We start from the raw sequence: 21,201 nt of genomic DNA, 5'->3' as shown, positions 1-21,201 counted from the left end.
TTTCCCATGTAAGATTGAGATTGTCTTGGCAACATTTCAGTGAGGTCTCACTCGCCATCTTCAGGCTGGTGTTTTCGGCTTCGTGTTTGTGTGAGTAAAGCGCGGTCGGAGCTGCTGTCTTTCTATAAATCTTGGTGTGTGTTGTGGAGTGCTGGCTTTGTTTCTGTAAGTGGATTGATTGTCTGTGTAGTTGTATCATGATTGGTAGATTGGTGCTGATTGGTGCTGGCTGTATGTCCGTTGTTGTTTTGTATTGTAACAGCCTGGGTGGTGGGTGGGGCTCGTTTGTTGACTAGGGCTGATTTCCAGATGTCTGGTAGGCGGGAGATATCATCACGCTTATTCATGTTGTGGAGGTGTTTCTCTATTTCAATGGCTTCCATAGTTATTCTCTTGTTGAAGTGTTCAGTTTTGGAGATTAATTTGGTTCCTTCAAAATCAATTTACCAACCTAATCCAAAGAGAGACTCCCCCCAGAACTGAGACACAGAACAGGATAACTGCATCGCCCTCCTCCCTTACATCAAAGGCACCACAGATAAAATCAGCAAAATTCTCCACAAGCACAATATCAAGATAGCCTTCAGCAGTGACCAAAAAATAGCCAACATCTTAGGAAACCCCAAAGAATCCAGCTAGAAAACCAAGGAGTCTACAAAATACCATGCAAAATCTGTCCTGCCACATACATTGGACAAACTAATAGGAGAATAAATACATGCATCGCAGAACATAAGAACGCAGTCAGAAAAAAAGAAAAAACTTCCTCTTTTTTACAGCACCTTAAAGCAACAGGACATGAAATTGATTTTGAAGGAACCAAATTAATCTCCAAAACAGAACACTTCAACAAGAGAATAATTATGGAAGCCATCAAAATAGAGAAACACCCCAAATGTGATGATACCTCCCACCTACCAGACATCTGGAAACCAGCTCTAGTCAACAAATGAACTCCACCCACCACCCAGGTCTTTACAACACAAAAGAACAATGGACACACAGCCAGCACCTCATCTACACAGGATGATACAAAACAGCCAACCAATCTACAAACATCAACTCCATCTACCAATCAGGATGCAACTACACACCCAATCAACCAACTTACAGCAACAAAGCCAGCACTCCACACACCCCACCAAGATTTAGAGAAAGACAACAGCCCTCCAACCACGCCTTACTCGCACAAGCACGAAGCTGAAAACACCAGCCTGAAGATGGTGTGGGACCTCGCCGAAACGTTGCCAAGACAATCTCAATATTACATGGGAAAAGACCCGAATACAACAAGACCAGCATACCTACACCAGTGAAATTCTAATGTCAATTCTATCTGCTTAATATGGGATAATTGACCTGGAGAAAAATAGCCATTTTTCCTACTGCCTTTTTGAGTACAGTATCAGCTGATTTATCTGAGGATGGAGTAAAATTGATGCTTATATATCACTGCTTGGTGGTCACTGCTATCATCATACAAGGGTTGAAAGGATTGAATATAAGAATCTATAACTCTGTTGTTAGAATAGTATGCTTTATAGATCTTGGTTCTTGATTTATCATACATATTTGTCAAAGTATGGGGCATGACTGATACATTTCTTTGAGTTAAAAGCTGTATCCTTAGACTAAAATTCAACTCCAACTTTCTTTCATGAGCTATTATAAAATCCTCCAATATGCTTTCACACCAGAAATTCAATTGTATTAAAACTACACAAACACTTGAACTCTTGCTATTACGGCCAATTTCCCCAGCACGTCAGGAAATAATGAGTCTTATACCCCATCAACAGTATTTGTTACAAGTGTAGAGTTCACAGAGAAATATATAACTCTGTGAATGGTTGGATGGATGGGATTACAGAAAGCTAGCCCATTTTTTCCTCTTTTAATCCCTTGTTTCAGGGTGGCGTTGGGGCAAAGGAGTAGACCATATGGCCTACTCCATATGCCCTTCTTGACATCAATGTAGAGTTCACAGGAGATATTTTCTCTGTCCTGATAGAGAAACATCTGCCGCTGCCTAGGATTGAACTCTCAGTCTTCCAAGTGGAAGGTGAGCCTCTTTACCTCTAGGCCCTGGTACTGCTCAAACTAAGAGCCCATTTGGCTTCTTAAATTTATAAAACAGGTGAAACCGGTGTAATTCTGTGAAGTAAACCAGAAAGTCAAGGTCTTTTTCTTGTATATTTCAATGATAGTATGCTGGTATATCTGATTAATTATTCTTAGCTTGATTTTATCTATGCAAAAGAATAAGATCATTTTTCAGAGCTTTCCCTTGAGTCCTTAAAACGTAAGTAAACTTTCTGTGCATTAGTCTTCTGATTGGACAGAAAGATTAAATCAAACTGTTTCCAATATAAACTTTGTTTTAAATCTAAGTTTAGTTAGGAATGATCAATATTTTTAAACATTAAAATGAAACACAAATTTGGTTAGCTAACTTTATTAAGAACCTTGCATCTCCAATAGAAGAAAGCCTTAAATCTTTGAAGATATTTGCAAGATAGGACTTTATAGCACAGCCAAGCCTTTTCCCTTCAGCAGCCCAAACACCAGTCATGATCCACTAAGCAAGAAATTTCTTAGCAATGAATGCAGCTTCCTAGAAGTGAACTTTAAACCAATCAGCACTGTGGATGTTATAAGTTGATTAAGAGTTACCAAGGGCGGACTCCCACGGCACTATTCAACTTCATGACTGCACGGAAGACTGCAGGTTCCCCACACAAGGGCACAAAGCCATGCTTTTACTCCTTTTCAAAGATCTGCCTCACTTCTGGGGGGAAGAATATATATGGATCCAGTTCTCTAAGGCAATTAATGAGATGGCAATGTTATATAGACAGATCTTCAGTTGTAAGTCAGTAATCTAATAAAGAACACGATAATTGATTTAAGGATGAATTAGGACTATTCCACAGAACATCAATTTTTCATGCATCTTCTGAATTGCCTATGAATGTTTGTATGTAAATACATTTTGTCTGCCCATTACACATATAAATGATAACTCTCTATAGTGTACATATAGTGAGAATAAGCAACAGAATTTCATTTTTAATGTGTGCCAGTGTGCTCACACAGTAAAAAATGACAAGGTTATCTTAATATTTCATAGATACATAAAGTAAGATTTAATTGATTTGGACAAAATGAAATAACCAGGCATACTGCTAATCAGTTCTCGACCTTTCTTATGAAGCTGAATAACAAATTTAGGGGAAATGCCAGCATCAAAGCCATGCAAATAGTGGTGCAGAATGCTTCATCGACTAGAACAAAACTATTAGCAACCAAGTTTATGAGTCAAGCTCTACATTATTGCTAGCAACATCAGTCACACAAGCTAGATTTTCAGATTATGAAAATCTATGAATGGTATAAAAACTGAATATTCTTTTCCCTTTCATTTGAACTTAGCCTGCCAACATGATTTACTTATAGGACATAGCAATTATTGAGAAGTCACACTTAAGCCCTAGAATTAACTCTCCCCCTGCCCTTTACTAGCCATGTTGTCCTTAATAGGAAGAAGATCTACCATTTCGGCTATCTGCAACAGAAATTATCTCAAGTGGCTCCATAGAAATAGGGTTACACTACAGAACTTATTGTATGTTTTGTGCCCTTCCCATTTTATTTGCAGTGCTTTGGCTTATAGAGCCATTTTAGAAGTTTTCTACCATAAAAAACTTTTAGAATGCCTGTATCTGCCAATGCACTGCAAATAAAATGGGAAGGCACAAAAATTTACAATGTGTTCTGTAGTGTAACCCTAATGGTCTTTATAACAGATATCAGCAAACATAGAATATAGCCACTTCCCCCTTAACTAAAATGTTGATAATTGCTGGTAATGTGTAAAGGTCAGAATTTATCACAGAAAAATTACTGACTGTCATAACATCCATGAAACAAAACTGTTTAATTTTGTATCTCATAGTTTTCATAAAGGTAAACTCTAAACTTTGAATTTTATCACAGGTAGTATCTATACACAGACACAGACTTACTACTAACATTTCTAGTTCTCATTTTATTTTTACCATTCCAATTGTTCCTTGCAAAGATCCTTGCAAAAAAAATATATGGAAGGTAGACAGACAGACAGACATATTTGAAGAATGAAGTTGTAAAGATTAAAAATAACCATTCTACACATGAAAACAAAAAGGGCAGAGGAGACTTAGTGTGAAATAATCTTTACATTTGTTTTAAGAATATACACATACCATTGACAAAATATAACAAAATTAAGCCAAATTTAAAAAAAATATTGAAAGGATTATTGCTTATCAGTAATGCTTCATTAAATATGACCTAGGCCAATTTTTAGAAATGTTAACTACTAGTTAACTAGTTTACTAAAGCAACTTTATGCTTTTAACTATTTCTTACTAGCATCAATTCCAGTTCTCTAATAGTTGTTGTTTACATGCTTCAGCTTCCTTTCTATCTTGTTTATAGTTTACTTAAAGAATACTAACTTCTAACTCTTTTAACTACTCCTGAAATGCTATACTTAATAATGCAGAGATACTAGAAAATGTTCCCCATATCAATGCTATGGCAATTATTCCATTCATGCACATTTCTCTTTTTTACTTGATGGGATGTGGGGTAATCTTCCTATCTATGCTTTGTGATTATGATGATTGGTACTTCACAACAAAGTGGTATCCTACATTAATGTTTTCACTGACCATTTTGTTTTCATCATTTTATATGTGTGTGGTATATACACACACACACACACACACACACACACATCTTCCTGTCTATATCCTCCCCACAGCTGTGTAAAAAGCTAAAGGGATTAAATTAAATTAACATTTTAATTACCTTTGAGGTATAATGTATCAACCCTCATGAATCTATAGGAAGACTGAATTCTTAAATTCTGTTACGTGCAGCAGCTTCCTTTGGTAACCCAAACACAATACAAGGTATTTCAAAGGATATTCTGCTAGCATCCTGGAATTTTACGGCATTAAACAGCAACTCAAATTATAAACAAGATATCAGCTAATCCTCCCAACCTGGCTTTGCTCTGAGTGCCAGAGTGCCCTAAATTTCATAGAGGACTCATATTAGTTATTGCTTCTCCCAAACTATTACAAAATATCTTAAGGATTGGTATTTCTGTCCTTTAAAATTTCTATCCTGACCAAGATTTCTGTTACATATTTCAATGTACATACTTTAGCCCTCAACAATTGTGTAAGCCTTTATTGTGCAGTAAAGGCTTAAAAATTTGGCACATATTAGTTTTTGGCACAAGGTTCTGACAATCAGGAAACATCTGTGTATAAATTAATTCCTCATTAGCCCCTGGATATTACTTCACCCAATTTGTACTATTTGTTTGTCTGCACAATTCCCATCCTTGACTTTCAGGCATTGTAGGGAAAGTTGCTTCAACTGATTGTCCGGCACTGGGCCACTGGAAGAAGAGCTGCTACCTACACTCTTGTTCACTCTGTCAAGTATCTTGTTCTCAGCTCCTTCTGCCCTGTCTCCTGTGAAAATGAGATGGAAAGATTTTGCAGCTTTGGACTATAAAACAAGGGTAAAAGTCCACAATATAATCATAACTTGAGTTGGATTCATATTCAGCTTACAAAGTATGTGTGCTTCTGAATCCCCAAAAGGTATTTAATTAATCACTAAACTTGGAAAATTTGGAATAAACTATAAATCCTATCAATCTTGATTCCACTGCATTCGATGGTCATAAAACCATACATTTTACTACAAGGCTTTAAGTCTGTAGAGATTCTCAATCATTCAGGTCATGGTTGTCCCAAGGAGGCAACTGGGGTTTTTTTTAAAGCACCTTTGGGACAACCATGACCTGGATGACTGAGAATCTTTATAGACTTTTAGCTATACAATTTAGGATGAATACCCTCTGAATGGTGTGGGAGTAGGAATTAATTTCTAGAGAAAAATTGCAGACTACAGAAACCACGAATACTACTCAGATGACCTTGAGGCCACAGATAAGCCTCCAAGTGCTTCAACTACCCTCTAAAAGGATGCAATTTACCAGCTGTCTGCAAGCAGTATAAATATTTCCATTCCCCATTATCCTGTCAGAGCTGAAGAAGCTTCTTGGATGAGAAGCAAAACATCTTCAAAGAAAAAACAAAGCCCAGTAGCCTCCTGAAAAAGAACCTTTGGGACAAGGCTTTATTATTTTTAGTGCAGATCTGGCTGAGAAGTTGTATGTTACAAAATGCAGGTAAAGTTGTCATCTTTCTTCAAAATTTCCAGATCATTTTGTTACCTTTTCTGGCTTTCACTGTAGCTACTGTTTTGAAATATGGCAACAAACCAGCATATACTGTTCCCAAAGTATATGCACATCTGCACTGTTTGTCCTTAGCCATTATCTTATCTCTGTCTTGTATTGAGCTTTGCCTTCATCAATCTAACTTACCTCTTTCAATTTCACATTCAGGAGAGGATGCCCCACTACATTCACTGCGAGGGCCTAAAAGAGGAAATACCCCAAATTCAGATAGTGATATGGGGCTAGATAAATCCAAGCTTTTAGGTCGAGTCATTGGAAGAAACTGAGCAGGTATATCAAAAGGGCTTGTTGGACCAGAACTGAAACTAGATAGAGACTGAGTTTCAGAGTCTTCTTCAGACACAAAGCTGCTGCAGGTGTCATCTTCAAAAACTTCTGATGCCACTGAAAATGTTCAAAAAAATTAATTAGCATTAATGAATTAAAGAATGAACAAGCTTATAGGCCATCTCAATCACAATTAATTGAATGTAATATAATTCTTAACTTGGATCAAAACTGCAAAATTCAGCATTATTTTCCCATTTCGGGCTTCTGTTCCCCCATCCCAAATCACTGCAATCAACTATTGTTTATTCTCAGCAATGTATTAATAGCAATACAATAGCAATAGCAGTTAGACTTATATACCGCTTCATAGAGCTTTCAGCCCTCTCTAAGCGGTTTACAGAGTCAGCATATTGCCCCCAACAATCCGGGTCCTCATTTTACCCACCTTGGAAGGATGGAAGGCTGAGTCAACCCTGAGCCGGTGAGATTTGAACAGCCGAACTGCAGAACTGCAGTCATTTAACCACTGCGCCATCTTGGCTCCTTATGAGTACTACCCTGTTTCTCAAAAATAAGATCTATCCCAAAAATAAGACCTAGCATATTTTACCTATGTATTCCTCCCCTCTCGCCCAAATAAGCCCTACTTAAATGCCTGCGCAGCTGGCTGGCCACCCATTCTATCTGATTGCTCGCTAAGCCATGGCCAAAGGTGAGGTGGGGATGGAGCTACCCCACGCCCCCTGCACCAGCTCACCTCAGGGCCCCCACAGCCAGGCCACCCATGCCTAACCCCTGACTCAGCTTGTGACCGCAACACTAATGCATCACTCAGTCCTTGCTCCATTGCGGCCATAAGTAAGGAGAAGTGGGCTGGCAGCCATGTGGGGTCCTGGACAGAGCTCCCAGAGTCGCTACGAGATGAGGCAGGTGTCAGGGCATGGGTGGCCTGGCTGCAGGGCCTCTGGGGTAAGCCACTGCAGGGTACTTACAGCCACTGCCTCACAGCAGCACTGGCACATCATGTGACCTCCTGCTCTGCCACAAGCAAGAAGAAGTGGGCCTCCCATACATGTGAAAAAAATAAAAGAACCTCCCAAAAATAAGCGCTAATTCTTATTTTGCGGTCCAAAAGAAAATAGGACCCAGTCTTATTTTCAGGGGGAAACAGGTATCACCTCTTATCAAAATGGAAAAGGTGAAGTCTACTCTGACACAAGCTTCATGTTACCATTAAGTGGTAATATAATATTTAATATTATAACACATCATATAATATACAGTTGCAAGAAAAAGTATGTGAACCCCTTGGGATTACATGGAGTTTTGCATGAATTGGTCATAAAATGTGCTCTGAACTGCATCTAAGTCACAACAATAAAAAAACACAGTTTGCTGAAAATAATACTACACAAACATTAGATGTTGCCATGGTTTAATTGAACATAACATGTAAACATTCACAGTGCAGGGAGAAAAAAGTATGTGAACCGTTGGACTTAATAACTGGTTGACCCTCCTTTGGCAGCAATAATCTCAACCAAATATTTCCTGTAGTTGCAGATCAGACCTTCACAACCATCTGGAGTAAATTTGGACCACTCCTCTTCACAAAACTGTTTCAGTGTGGCAATATTCTTGGGATGTGTGGTGTGAATCGCTCTCTTAAGGTCATGCAACAGCATTTTAATCGGGTTGAGGTCAGGACTCTGACTGGGCCACTCCAGAAGGTGTATTCTGTGCTGTTAAAGCCATTTTTTTGTAGAACTACTTGTATGGTTTGGGTCACTGTCCTGTTGCATCACCCATCCTCTGCGGAGCTTCAGTTGGCAGACAGATGGCCGTATGTTTTCCTGCAAAATGTCTTGATAAACCTTGGAATTCATTGTCCCATCAATGACAACAATCCGTCCAGGCAGCAAAGCAGCCCCAAACCATGATGCTCCCTCCGCCATGTTTTACAGTGGGGATGAGGTTTTGATGTTGGTGTGCTGTGTCTTTTTTTCTCCACACATAGTGTTGTGTGTTTTTCCCAAACAACTTAATTTTGGTTTCATCTGTCCACAGTATATTTTGCCAGTAGTGCTGTGGAAAATCCAGGTGCTCTTTTGCAAACTTCAAGCGTGCTACAATATTTTTTTTGGACAGCAATGGCTTCCTCCATGGTGTCCTCCCATGTACTCCATTCTTGTTTAATGTTTTCCTTATTGTAGATGTGTCAACAAAAATGTTAGCATGCGCCAGAGATTTCTGTAGGTCTTTAGCTGCCACTCTAGGATTCTTCTTCACCTCATGAAGCATTCTGCGCTGTGCTCTTGCAGTCATTTTTACAGGACAACCACACCTAGGGAGAGTAGCAAGAGTGCTAAACTTTCTCCATTTGTAGACAGTCTGTCTTACCGTGGACGCATGAACATCAAGGCTTTTGGAGATACTTTTGTAACCCTTTACAGATTCATGCAAATGAACAATTCTTGATCATAGGTCTTCTGAGAGCTTTTTTCTGCGAGGCATGGTTCACATCAGACAGCGCTTCTTGAAACCAGTAAACCTAAAACAAGTGTGTGTTTTTAAAGGGCAGGACAGCTGTCAGCAACACATCCAATATCATCACACTGATTAGAGTCAAGGTTAGCTCACTCCTGGCTCCAATTAGCTCTTGCAGAAGTCATTAGGCTAGGGGCTCACATACTTTTTTCTCCCTGCACTGTGAATATTTACATGTTACGTTCAATTAAACCATGGCAACATCTAATGTTTGTGTAGTATTATTTTCAGCAGACTGTTTTTCTATTGTTGTGACTTAGATGCAGTTCAGAGCACATTTTATGACCAATTTAACCCATGTAATCCCAAGGGGTTCACACACTTTTTCTTGCCACTGTATAACATTCCATATTACCACTAGGTGATAAAATTGGTGTGATTTTCCTCCCTCAACCAATCACCGAAGGCCATAAAAAAAGTGAGTTGTCATAAAAATAGGTCCGCTCCATTCACACTCATGTCATGCCATTTTCATTGGAAAATTGCAGCTAGAGAATGATAAATACTAAAATTATGCCCTTCATTTCATCAATTTTCAAAATATTAGCCATGTCCAGTGTCCAAACCAGACTATAATCTGTTTTACAGACAGAGAGCTCATGGTCTTCTAGTTTCTAACCTCATGCCTTTACCACTATAGCAATAGCACTTACTAATATAGTTCATAGTGCTTTACAGCCTCCCTAAATGGTTTACAGAGTCAGCATATTGCTCCCAACAATCTGGGTCCTCATTTTATTGATTTTTAAAGGATGGATGGCTGAGTCAACCTTGAGCTGGTCAGGATCAAACTCCTAGCAGTGGGCAGAATTAGCCTACAATACTGTATTCTAATATTGCAACATTACGGCTTCTATAAAAACCAACTCTTTTGTTTTCATAGATAATTGTGCTAAATATCTTTAATACCTGTTTTAAACCATTTTATTTGTGTTTTTAAGAAACCTTTGTTAACGAAGTCAAAATTGAAATTTGGCAAAATTTTACTATTATTACAACAAAGTTGAGAATGTTGCTTGTCCTATTTTTCATGGTACAATCACCTCTCCTTGGATTTCCAGCTTCCTGGTTTGTCCTATTTCTACTAAATCTGAGAAATTCCCATGAGTCCTCCCAAAATATGAGAAGCAACAGACAGTTGCATAACAAAAAAGTAAAAAAGTAAAAAAGCACAACAATTGATAAACCACACCTCAAAAAGAAATTTTCAAGTACCATGGAAATGGGAAAAATTGTTTGGTAAATAGAAAATCACTTTGACACTATATTAATTAATTATAATTGGCTCCTTGATACTTGGCACTTTCTGACCAGCTCTTGGTTGGTGATATATAACCTTTGAACAAAATTGACATGGCCAAAACTCTATGCTTTTTTCTATTACTTACTGGAAACATTATCTGAATCTAACTTGCATGTTGTAAGGTCTTCTGTTGAAGTACTATTGCCTTCAGCCCCAACACCACATCCTCTGGGCCCCATTGATGAAGCTCGCCGCCTCTCATGAATCTCATCAGAGATCATCTCCAAGTTCTTCAAGGCTGCTTTGTATTCACCCTTTGCCAAAGCCAATTTTGTTTGCAGATCATCCACTATCTTTTTTAATTGCTAATGAAGCAGGCAGAAAGACTTCCTTACTCAAAAGAAAAACTTCTAAACATCCGTATACAATAAATTGCATTACTTTTTTTTGTTTTTGAGACAAAAAATATTAATGAAGTCCCACAGATTTCTCTAAAGCTGTTCACCAAAATAATCAAGCTGTCACAATCAGTAGATTTACAGAGAATTGAACTCTTTTTTTCTTACACAATTGTCGGATATAACATATAGAATGAAGTATTCTAACTTTAAAATAGCACTACCCAATTTTAAGATCCTTCCAGCATATTGGACTTTGATTTCTTTGACTCATCAAGCATGACAATCCAATAACTTATGGGATAATTGATTATGGGAGCCCAACACTTAAAGAGGATACTAGTTAAAGAAATCATCATGAAAATGTTGATATATGCATTTTGTGGGCTATTTTGTCAGGTGGAGCTATTTTTCACCATGGATATATATTTCTAAATTACCATATAAAAGCTACCACCCCACATATGTGCAGGTTAACTATTTTTAGGAAAAACATCTCCATACTAAAAGGCTGCTATCAATTACTCAGAGCAAAACTTTCACCTCAGTGAAATATATTGTCTACATTCTCCACACTACAAGGCAAATAATAGCAATATTCAGGGGCGGGGAGAGAGAAACTAGATTGTCTCCTTTTCTATAGGATCAACTGTCCTATGAGAAGACTTACTACACTTCTTGATATATTGTTTTAATACATTATAATTAAACTTTGAAAAATCTGATTCCTGTAAAGATGATATAAAATTAATTAGAACTAAATAAATATTCTAAATGCTGGGAATTCTTCAAATTTCAAAAGACAATATCTCCTATTTATGCAGAATATTTCACATCTATAAAAGTTTCATCATTCTTAAAATGAGACAACCACTACAACAGTAACAAGCATAGTGAGGGATGTTTTTTCTATTTTGGGGGGAGGGAGGGGGACAGATGGTTTTAAATAAGAAAAATCAATAACTACCTAGTTGGGTAAAGAAATACCTGCAAACAACCAAGCACAGAAATATCAACGATTCCACAACTCAATCCAGAACTAACATTATCTTTTTATTATCTTCTACATAATTATCTTCTACATAAAATAAATAAAAAGTACATACCTCAAGTTGTACATAATATTTTGCTTTGAGTTCAAAATAAGGCCTATAAGGATGGGAACATAACAGCATTATTACTGGTAGAACAATGCACTCCCTTTTAATCCCCATCCAATCAGCCATTTACCATCCTGATATAAAAAAATCTAGCCATCCTATCATTTTCAATATGTGGATTTTGGGAGCTTCCGGTTGTACTTCCGGTGCCTTCGGAAGTGAAGATCACGAGCTCTGCAGCTCGTGAACCTCTCCACATCAGAAGGCTCAAATTGAGCCATAGCCACACTGGAGGGATGGTGAAGTAAAGGGGGACCGCCTGGCAGGTCGAGGAGAGCCACATCTCTCCTCTCTGACTAGGAAAGCCCCCTCATCCGAAGACCAGTGGCAGCAAACATGGCTGCCATAAATTGTCAGCAATAACACAGAGAGACTAGCAAGTTGAAGCTAGAGCGCCATCTACTGCTAAAAGAAAAAAACTGTGCAATCTTGGGAACAATCATCTATATTTACTAGATTACAAGCATCTACTTTAAAACCATTAGAGATTTACACATCAAATAATAACTTTAGCCAAGAGACTCCCGAATATTGTTGAACAAATAAAAGTGATTGGAAGAGGTATAGATAACCCCTTGGTTTTCTTTCTAAATTGGATTGATTGCTTGTTGACTTGACATTTAAAATTGTGATTTTAATAATTTGTGGACAATTGTTAAGCAAAGACGTAACGCAAAGTGGAAGTAAGTGGAGATAACGGAATGGAGCTGATGTATCAAAATATTAAGGATTTTATGAAGGGACAACATGAGGAGATGATGCAAATATTTGATTGTATAGAACAAAAACTGGAAAATATAATACAAAGAACAAGGAACAAAGACCAAGACAATGAGGAAAGAATGGGGATACCAGAAGTGGAGGAGACAGCAGAACCAAGAAACCAACAAGGAGAAGACAACAATGAGGAGATATTATTAAAATTAATAGCGAATAGAGAATTAGAACAGGAGGAAAATATCTTCAAAGATTTGAAAAGGGAATGGGAGAAACCGGAAGATAGCTGGGGAAAAGAGACAGGGGTTATAACAAACAGCTTTAAAAATAGACAGTGGGCAAAGGTGGAGAGGGGAGAGAAAGCTAGAATGTATAGTTAAAATTTAACGGCAGATGAACTAAAAAGCTTAAAAGATTTAAAAGAAGAGTATGGGAGGAACACCCCTCCCTCCAAAAAAGACAACTAAAAATCTGGATGTGGGCAAGAGATGTTGGATAAAGGAAAAAGAAAGGGAAAGTAAAGTAAATAGTTCATGAAAGTATTTCAACAATGTGTAATAATAATAGAATTATATAAATATATGATAAGTAATTAAATGCTAGAATTAAGGTGATTAAATAATGAAAGAATATATTTTAATGTGAACATGTGTATTAATAGAATTATACGGATTAGAGGATTGGAAAGAATATGAATAAATGTATGAATAAAAATTAAGTTGTAATTGAAAATTAGAGTTTGAATGATGGTATTAGAAAAAAACATGAAATAGATATATTTTAAATGTTTTAAATGATTGTGACTGGTACCAGAAGTTACTTCAAGCAATAATCTTGCTGCTAATATAATTTGACTAAGATATATTTTTAAACAATCCTTAAAGGCATTCCAAGCACAAGATAGTAGTAGCTCAAATCAATAAATGAAGCATCACATATCAGGGCACAGCACAATTCATCAAGCAGGTCTTTTTTACAGCGGCTAAGCCATAGTATAATTTTCCTGTGGTTTTTCAGGCAATTATTTTAAAAGCACAGTTAAACCACAGCTTAAGCCTCATTGATGAAACAAGCCAATGATTAAAACCACTGGTCCAGGGAAGTCATAGCTGTTAATTCAGATTGAACAGAAGATTTATAAGGAACTCTAAGCAAGACTTCTTTAATCCCTACCTGGAAATGTCATCTAAATGATTTGCACTGAATCACACACTGTACTGCTGAGTATATTTATTTCCACTATATTTATTTCCTATATGTGACTTCTGCATTTGTCTTGTATTGGACATTTGGAAGGAGTCGTTGACTCAAGGCTGCCTTTGACATTTCTCATGGTTTCTCATGGTTCTATTTACATATGCCAGAAAACCACTCAACAATCACAACATCACATGAACCCAGGAAAATTTAAACTTACTTGGATTTGTTAATAGCTCTTTTCAGCTTCTTCTCCAACTGTTTCATTCTGCCCATGGCAGCATTGTATTTGGCTGCTGTTTCTTTATGTACAAGTTCACTTCTAGTTTTTGTCTGCTCTGCTTCCATAACCTTTAAAAAGCATTATGAAAATGTTTTTGAATTTAAGATACTATATGCAAAGCTTGGTTTGTTTTTAGTGGCAATATTTCTCAAATGCCTAAGTAGTATCTGGCAAAATAGCACAACCACATATAAAAAGAGGACTCAGTAGAATCTGAGTTGTAAATATCTTGGTATAATTTATTAAGGTTAGCAACATGCCATTGGCTACTTGACTAGACTTCTATCAGTGTTACAAAATGCAAAAAATGAGAAAATCTCATGTAAATTAAATTCAGTAACAGAATCATGGAATAACTGAATTTGAAGAGTCTGTTTAGATTAATGTCAAAGTTTTTCTAAAAAAGCAATTACTTTTCTTGTTAACATTGGCTATTTTCCTACTAAAAAAAGCTACTTTCGTGATCATACATAATGCCTAAAGTCTGTTTAATATTAAACAATGATTACAATCAATCCACCTAGTTTTCTGAAGATAATCATAATGTTTGAGAAATGGAAAAAAGGAGAAAACGATGACCATCAGCAGCAGGTGAATAGACTCAGTTTTGATGGCTATTGATGAAAGATCTGAAGGAATAAGTTATGTGTCTTTAAATCAAAATGTTTATTTGTACAGTGGTAGGCCCATTGTACATCATTCGTGGACAGATTCAGCCTTTTTCGACATGTTACTAACCTGTAATTGCTTTACCTGTTTTAGAAGTTAGAAAAGTTACATGAAAATAGTGTTGCTGCTTTTCTCCTGATATCTATGAATAAAATGTCCCTGAAGTAACTGATAAAACCTGTGCAATAATCTGTAAAGTATTAATTCTTTCTCCTTGCCTAAACTGTTTAAAAACTTATGGAAAGAGTAGTAATACAATCTACCCGCTGGGTGGCATGATTGAGCATTTCTTGCCATGCAGAATCAAATTGACGTTTATCATCTTCCAGCAGCCTCTGTTCTGCAAGAGAAATGGTTTCCTTAGCAGCCCGTAGCACCTCTGTTGCTCTCTGAAAATCCTGTGTTGCTTTCTGAGCTTCTAGCTGAGCCTGCAATGAAAGATTAAATTAGTCTAGTACTTTAGAAGGAAAGGATAAATAATATATAATGATTTCTTCCGATTTCATTTGCTCATCTTAAAATGTCACTACAATAGATGCTAGTAGTGACTATATTGATTGAAGGATTATATCCTGCTTACATATAACATTCCCCATCTCATAATATCATTAAGCAGATTTGTGTTGATCACTGCTTACTTCAATGTTGTTGTCTCCAAAAATATATAACTTATTCTGTAGTTTCACTTCGACATATGCAAAGGACAATTCATGTAGGATGTTATAAGTTAGGCCTGAACCATCTTCCCTTCTCATTTTGATAATGGTTTCTTTTTTTCTCTCTATATATGAGCAAATCGTGGCTACAATTGCTTGCTCAAATAATTTTGTTAATTTTTAAAAAATACCTTATATTATAGCATTCAATTTTAAACCACTATTTTGCAACTATAAATGCTAGCTAATTAACCATTTGAGGTTCCATTGGCACAAAAAGATATGTATTGTATTTTCCGGCGTATAAGGCGACTAGGTGTATAAGACGACCCCCTACTTTTCCTGTTAAAATATAAGGTTTGGGCTATACTCACCATATAAGACTACCTCTTCCAAGGCACACCAAATAAAAATGTAAAAACATCAGATTTGATTTCAATATGGTAATTTTAAACTGTCACTTATAAACATAAGGCTGTTTGTCATCAAACATGTAATATAAAACATTGTAAGTGGATTAAACTTTTCCTAATTCACTCTAAAGCTGAAAGGAAGGATAAGATGATAAACCCAGGGAGGTGCCATGCTGTTTGTTTTCTAAGCTGTCAACCAAACTGGAATTGATTATGATAGGGGAAATATGAGAAACAATAGAGAGCTCATTCACCATGTCTTCCTTTCTCCCTCTTTTACCCTGCACTTCTCCAGAAATAGTTTATTCATTATGTGGATTCAGCTGGCAGTTCTCCCAAATGGAAAGAAGCAGATGAGCAATAGCCAGGGAGTATTAATCCCAACCCCAATCACCTTTGCAAATCTTTTTCCTCACTAATCTCCCTGTTTAAGATAAATGAGTTAATAATGCAATAGCCCTGATCAACCACACCTTCCTTAAAATTAAATAATTTTGACACGTAGGAACTGAACTTTCTTTTGGTTAGAATGTCCCTTCACATCACAGAGTAAGAAAGAAAAACACATATGATATGTATGTCATTTAGTTTATTTGTTCCCATGATAAAATAATTTCTTTAAGCTATCCAAACAAGAACTCTGCTAGATAAGATCAAAAGATCATTTTGTTCAGAATCCTGTGGGCAAATGTTTCTAAACCTCCATTAAAGAGCAATTAGGATTCTTCCTACTGTCGTCTTTTCAGAGATATACTGTTTGTGTGGAGGGGGCTATTTATCACAACATCCCTTCCAAAAATCTATTCACAATCAGATTTTTTTAAAGTCCTAGAATTAAAATGTCAGAGAAGTGCTATGCTTTACCATCTTAATAGCATCCCAGCTCAAAAATCACTCTATTCCCTACTCACCTGGATGGAGCTGGAGTCTCCTAAATGTTATAATACTGTATTAAGTTGAACTCGAAAATACCTTATATAAATGACAACACCGAAAGGCCTGTTTGCTAGGAGGCAACTGGTGACAGAATACTACTGTATAGCCAACTTGAAAAATGTGGTGAAACTCATTTAACAAAAATGTTGCTTAGCAACCAAAATTTTGGGGTCAATTGTCATCATAAGTTCTCTTTCTTTTTATTTCTTTCTTCTTTCTTTCTTGTGTCTCTCTCTTCCTCTTTCTCTTCTTTCTCTTTCTTTGTCTCTCTTTCTCTTTCTCCCCCTTCCTTCCTTTCATTTTCTCTTACTTTTCCTCTTTCTTTCTCTGTCTCTTTCTCTTTTGCCCCCCACCCTCTCTCACACATACACACATACCTTCCAGTTGGCGAAAATTTCTGTTCTGCCAGCTGGGAAGCTGGCAAAGAAGCCTCATTTTCCCTGTCATCCGCAGCTCTCGGAGGAAGGAGGCAGGGAAGCAAGCCCTGGGCCTCATTCTGCTTCCTTCCTCAAGAGCTGGCTTCGGGGATGGCCAGCCAGCCTTTCCCATCATTGTGCCTTTCACTCGCCTTTCACCCGGAGGCTCTGCCAGCGGGGCAGCTCCCATTTCACCTCCTGAGAGAAGGACTCTGGACACCAGGGGAGGAGGTAGCGATGACGCCCGCTGCTGCTGCTCCCAGTAATGCAAGCTTCTTGGAGAGCATTAAGCTGCAGGCGCACCGATTCCAGCAGCAGCATTTTGCCTTGAAACTTGCTGTCCTGGCAACCCAAAGGGGACATTCTCCCAGCGGTATCTCAGGCAACTTTCTCTCTTGCCGCACAAGGAAACGAAACCAACTTTGTTTAATTATTTGGTTGGTTGGTTCCCGGACCTTGGGAGGCGATCTTGTTATGTCCTAGCCTCGGAGACGTGGCCACATCTCCGAGTTGCGCCTATTAGTCGAGGCACGCAGTGAGAGCGGGAGAGTTACTAAGCAATGATTGGCTGTCCCATGGACAGCTTGCTTATAAATAACTGTCAAGCAGGAACTGTTCTACGCTTGTTGGTTCTGGAGTTGCTGTTGTGTTAGCTGTGTGTAATAAAGCCTTGTTATTTGAGAAACTGTCTTGCCTGCGTCATTGCCACCCATCGAACTTAACAGATCTGATGGCACTTTTTATGCCCACAGTGACCCATTTTGTCGCTTGCATCTCGCCCCATGGCTCTCGCTCGAAACTGCGCCCAGTCATCCTCACTTCCTCCTGGCTAAAGATGGGAGCGCCTGAGATGCCACTGGGAGAATGTCCCCTTCAGGTTGCTGGGACAGCAAATTTCAAGGCAAAATGCAGCTTCTGGATTTGGTGCGCTCAGTATACCCACCATATAAGATTACCCCCGATTTTTGAAATAATTTTTTAAAAAGTTGTCTTATAAGCTGGAAAATACGATGGGTTTTTTTTTTCAAAGTCATGTGCTTATTTACATAAGCAAGTCTTGTTGCTAAGATACCACACCAAGTGCAGAACAAAACATCACTTTTCTAATAAATTAAAAGCAATATCTTTGGCTTTAGGGATCCAGATTATTTTTATTTAAAGCAGAACCAAAATATTAACAAGATTTAAGACATGTATTATTATTGAAATCCAACTTAACTAATAATGCATAATCTTTAGAGCAGTTAATAATTCCTATTAACTACTTTAATAGCAAAAAATCTTATCCAGTCTTCTATCCTCTAATGAAAGTTGTTTGTAAAAATATATCATCCAAAAGTAAGCAGATCTTACCACAAACCATCAATTTAATTACTTAGTAATTAAGGAGGCTTTTCACTAATGTAGGAGTCGGGAAATTTTGGCCCTCTTGTATCTATTGATAATATCATCTCTTAATGAAACATTTCAAACAATAATTTTCTGCCAATCTATATAAATTAATTCAGAGACTTAGTCTCCAACAAATCTCTCTCACACACACATGCACACACATAAATTGGGAAACACCCCATAATATTATTTGGAACAATACAAGGAAGCATTCCAGAATAATTTGCACCCCAACAGCAGTTCATTCAGTTCATATAGTAATTTTGCTTTTTTTTTAAATCTTAGTTGTATAGAAAGTGTATAAAGAATTTTTTTCCCACCAACAGAAGTTCATAGGTCATTGATGTAAGAGATATCGCAACTGATAAGAGGCAAAGGCTATTCATTAAAGTTACAAGCAAGAAACCAAATATTTGCTTATATGTTAGCAGCCTAGTCAATGTACAGTCATTCTTCCAAAGACTTTATTTTATTCACATGATTAGCAATAATACATTGATGGAGTTTTTCACTCCCAAATAACAGAAAATCTGGTGCTAAATACACAAATGCATATACATACACACATGCACACACAAAATACATATAGCATGAAAGAATATTTTGTAATACGTATTTCTTACCAGTATTAACTGATTCCTATCTTATGACTGCAACTGTTATCTTATAAAATATTTTCCCTTGACAGTTCACATATACCTACATAATTTACTCACAACCAAGACTTGACTGAACATGAAAGAAGGCTCATAGGAAAATAATTTCCAATAAAAAAGATGAAAACTGGAAATCAGGATAGTGAACTACAAAACAGAACGCAATAAGATGATTCTTAAACAAATGCCACAGTCAAAACGTCTCTGAATCACAGAAACAAACAGCTAAGTGATCTGGCCAGTATGAGAAACAATGCAAAATATTCAGCAGCTCATGTTTTCACAAAAATGAAGTCGTTACTTCAATTTGATTCAACCCAGCTTAATATCCTTTTGTTAATTTTTATATACTGGTATTTGCTTAAAAAAATCATAACCAATATTTTTTGTTTTTCAAATACACAATTTTTATATTGAATTCTGCTAAATAGGCATATCTGCAATGTGGTTTCCATAATATAATACAATATTTTCATCAAATTTGTTTGAAGTTTTCTTTTATTTTAATGCAGAACTGCGTTGATAATTTGTTTGCTACATTTGGCAAAATTGAAATTTATTTCAGGACCTCTTACAAGATTGTGAAAACAGCCTCTGCTTGCTGAATAGCCTGAGATTCTCACAAGGCTGTCTCTGTAGGAAAACTGAGTGTCAAGTGTAGAAAATCAGGAGTCCAATCAGTTCAAATGAATATAGGTTTATTGTATCCTAATGTTCTCCACAAGAATCTGAACTTAAAACTAAGCAAGAACTGAAAAATCAAGGGATTGATTTAGCACGGTGGCCGCACGTGCAAATACAATCAAGGTATGAGAAAGATGTAAAAATTTATGGTTTCTATAAAGAACCCACAGAACTAGATTAGATACTATTATGGACGGATTAAAAATTAATTTAAAAAACCATATAACCATCTATTGAGTATTAAAATGGAAGAACAACAACTGAAAGAAACAATGATGGTGTGGGTTAAAAACTTTGGCTATACTATAGAGCTAGAACAGTGGTTCCCAAACTTGGCAACTTTAAGACTTGTGGACTTCAACTCCCAGAATTCTCCAGCTAGCTCTTCTGGCTGGAGAACTCTGGGAGTTGAAGTCCACAAGTCTTAAAGTTACCAAGTTTGGGAACCACTGAGCTAGATAAATGGAAGAAACTGTAGGATATAAATTACTAATTAATGATGTCAATTGCCTACAAGGAAAATTTATATAAAATGTTTTATAGGTGGCACTTACCACCAGCAAAAATAGCAAATATGTTTAAAAGATGTTCGCCAAATGTTGGAAATGCAATCAGATACTGGGTTTGTACTATCATATGTGGTAGATATGTCCAAAAGCAAAAGAACATTGGACAAAAGTACATACATGGTTAGAAAAAATAGTAAACAACATATACAGTAGATTTAAAACCAGAAATATTCTTGTTGGGTATTTTACCAGAAAAATAAATTAAATGAAATATATATTTAATTTTACATGTGTAAACAGCACAACAATAGAAAAATGAAGAGATCCCTACAGATGAAAGTGTTATAAAAAATATTAGAATATGCAGAGATGGATAGATTAACACTCAAAGGAGAAGAAACAATATTTTTGGTAACCATTTTTACCAATGGTTTAGTTGACAGAAACAGAAGTTAGAAACTTAAAAATTTAAGAGAATGATTAACTATATAATGAACATCTACAGTATTAGTATGGATAAGCAAATATTATTATTATTGACTATTATCAATGCTATGAATATTACTATTATTGCTACCCAGGCAACACACTGTTCGTGTAGATATTGAATTTTTACGTTTACTAAAGAAAAATTGATCAATAAAATATTTTTTAAAAAAGAATCTGAACTACTAAATGTCAAAACAAATTGGCAATAGAAAGAGTCAACAGGATTCAAGGTGGACTT

General features: G+C 36.7%; 1 protein-coding gene across 1 annotated transcript in view; it reads right to left on the bottom strand.

Moving 5' to 3' along the window:
* Window positions 1–2,194: 2,194 nt before the first annotated feature.
* Window positions 2,195–21,201, bottom strand: part of SH3BP5 (SH3 domain binding protein 5) — a 66,353-nt gene continuing 47,346 nt past the window's right edge. The window contains exons 4-9 of the mRNA XM_032235704.1: window positions 15,076–15,240; window positions 14,081–14,211; window positions 11,893–11,935; window positions 10,534–10,753; window positions 6,455–6,712; window positions 2,195–5,531 (exon numbers count right to left, since the gene is read on the bottom strand). Of these exons, the coding sequence (XP_032091595.1) occupies window positions 5,356–5,531; window positions 6,455–6,712; window positions 10,534–10,753; window positions 11,893–11,935; window positions 14,081–14,211; window positions 15,076–15,240 (993 nt within the window). The 3' untranslated portion in view covers window positions 2,195–5,355. The remainder of the gene's footprint in view (window positions 5,532–6,454; window positions 6,713–10,533; window positions 10,754–11,892; window positions 11,936–14,080; window positions 14,212–15,075; window positions 15,241–21,201) is intronic.

The sequence above is a fragment of the Thamnophis elegans genome, chromosome Z, assembly GCF_009769535.1.
Source record: "Thamnophis elegans isolate rThaEle1 chromosome Z, rThaEle1.pri, whole genome shotgun sequence".
In the NCBI taxonomy this organism is placed as follows: Eukaryota; Metazoa; Chordata; class Lepidosauria; order Squamata; family Colubridae; genus Thamnophis; species Thamnophis elegans.
Note: the sequence above shows the minus strand (reverse complement) of the source record. Positions and strands in the feature narration are given on the sequence as shown.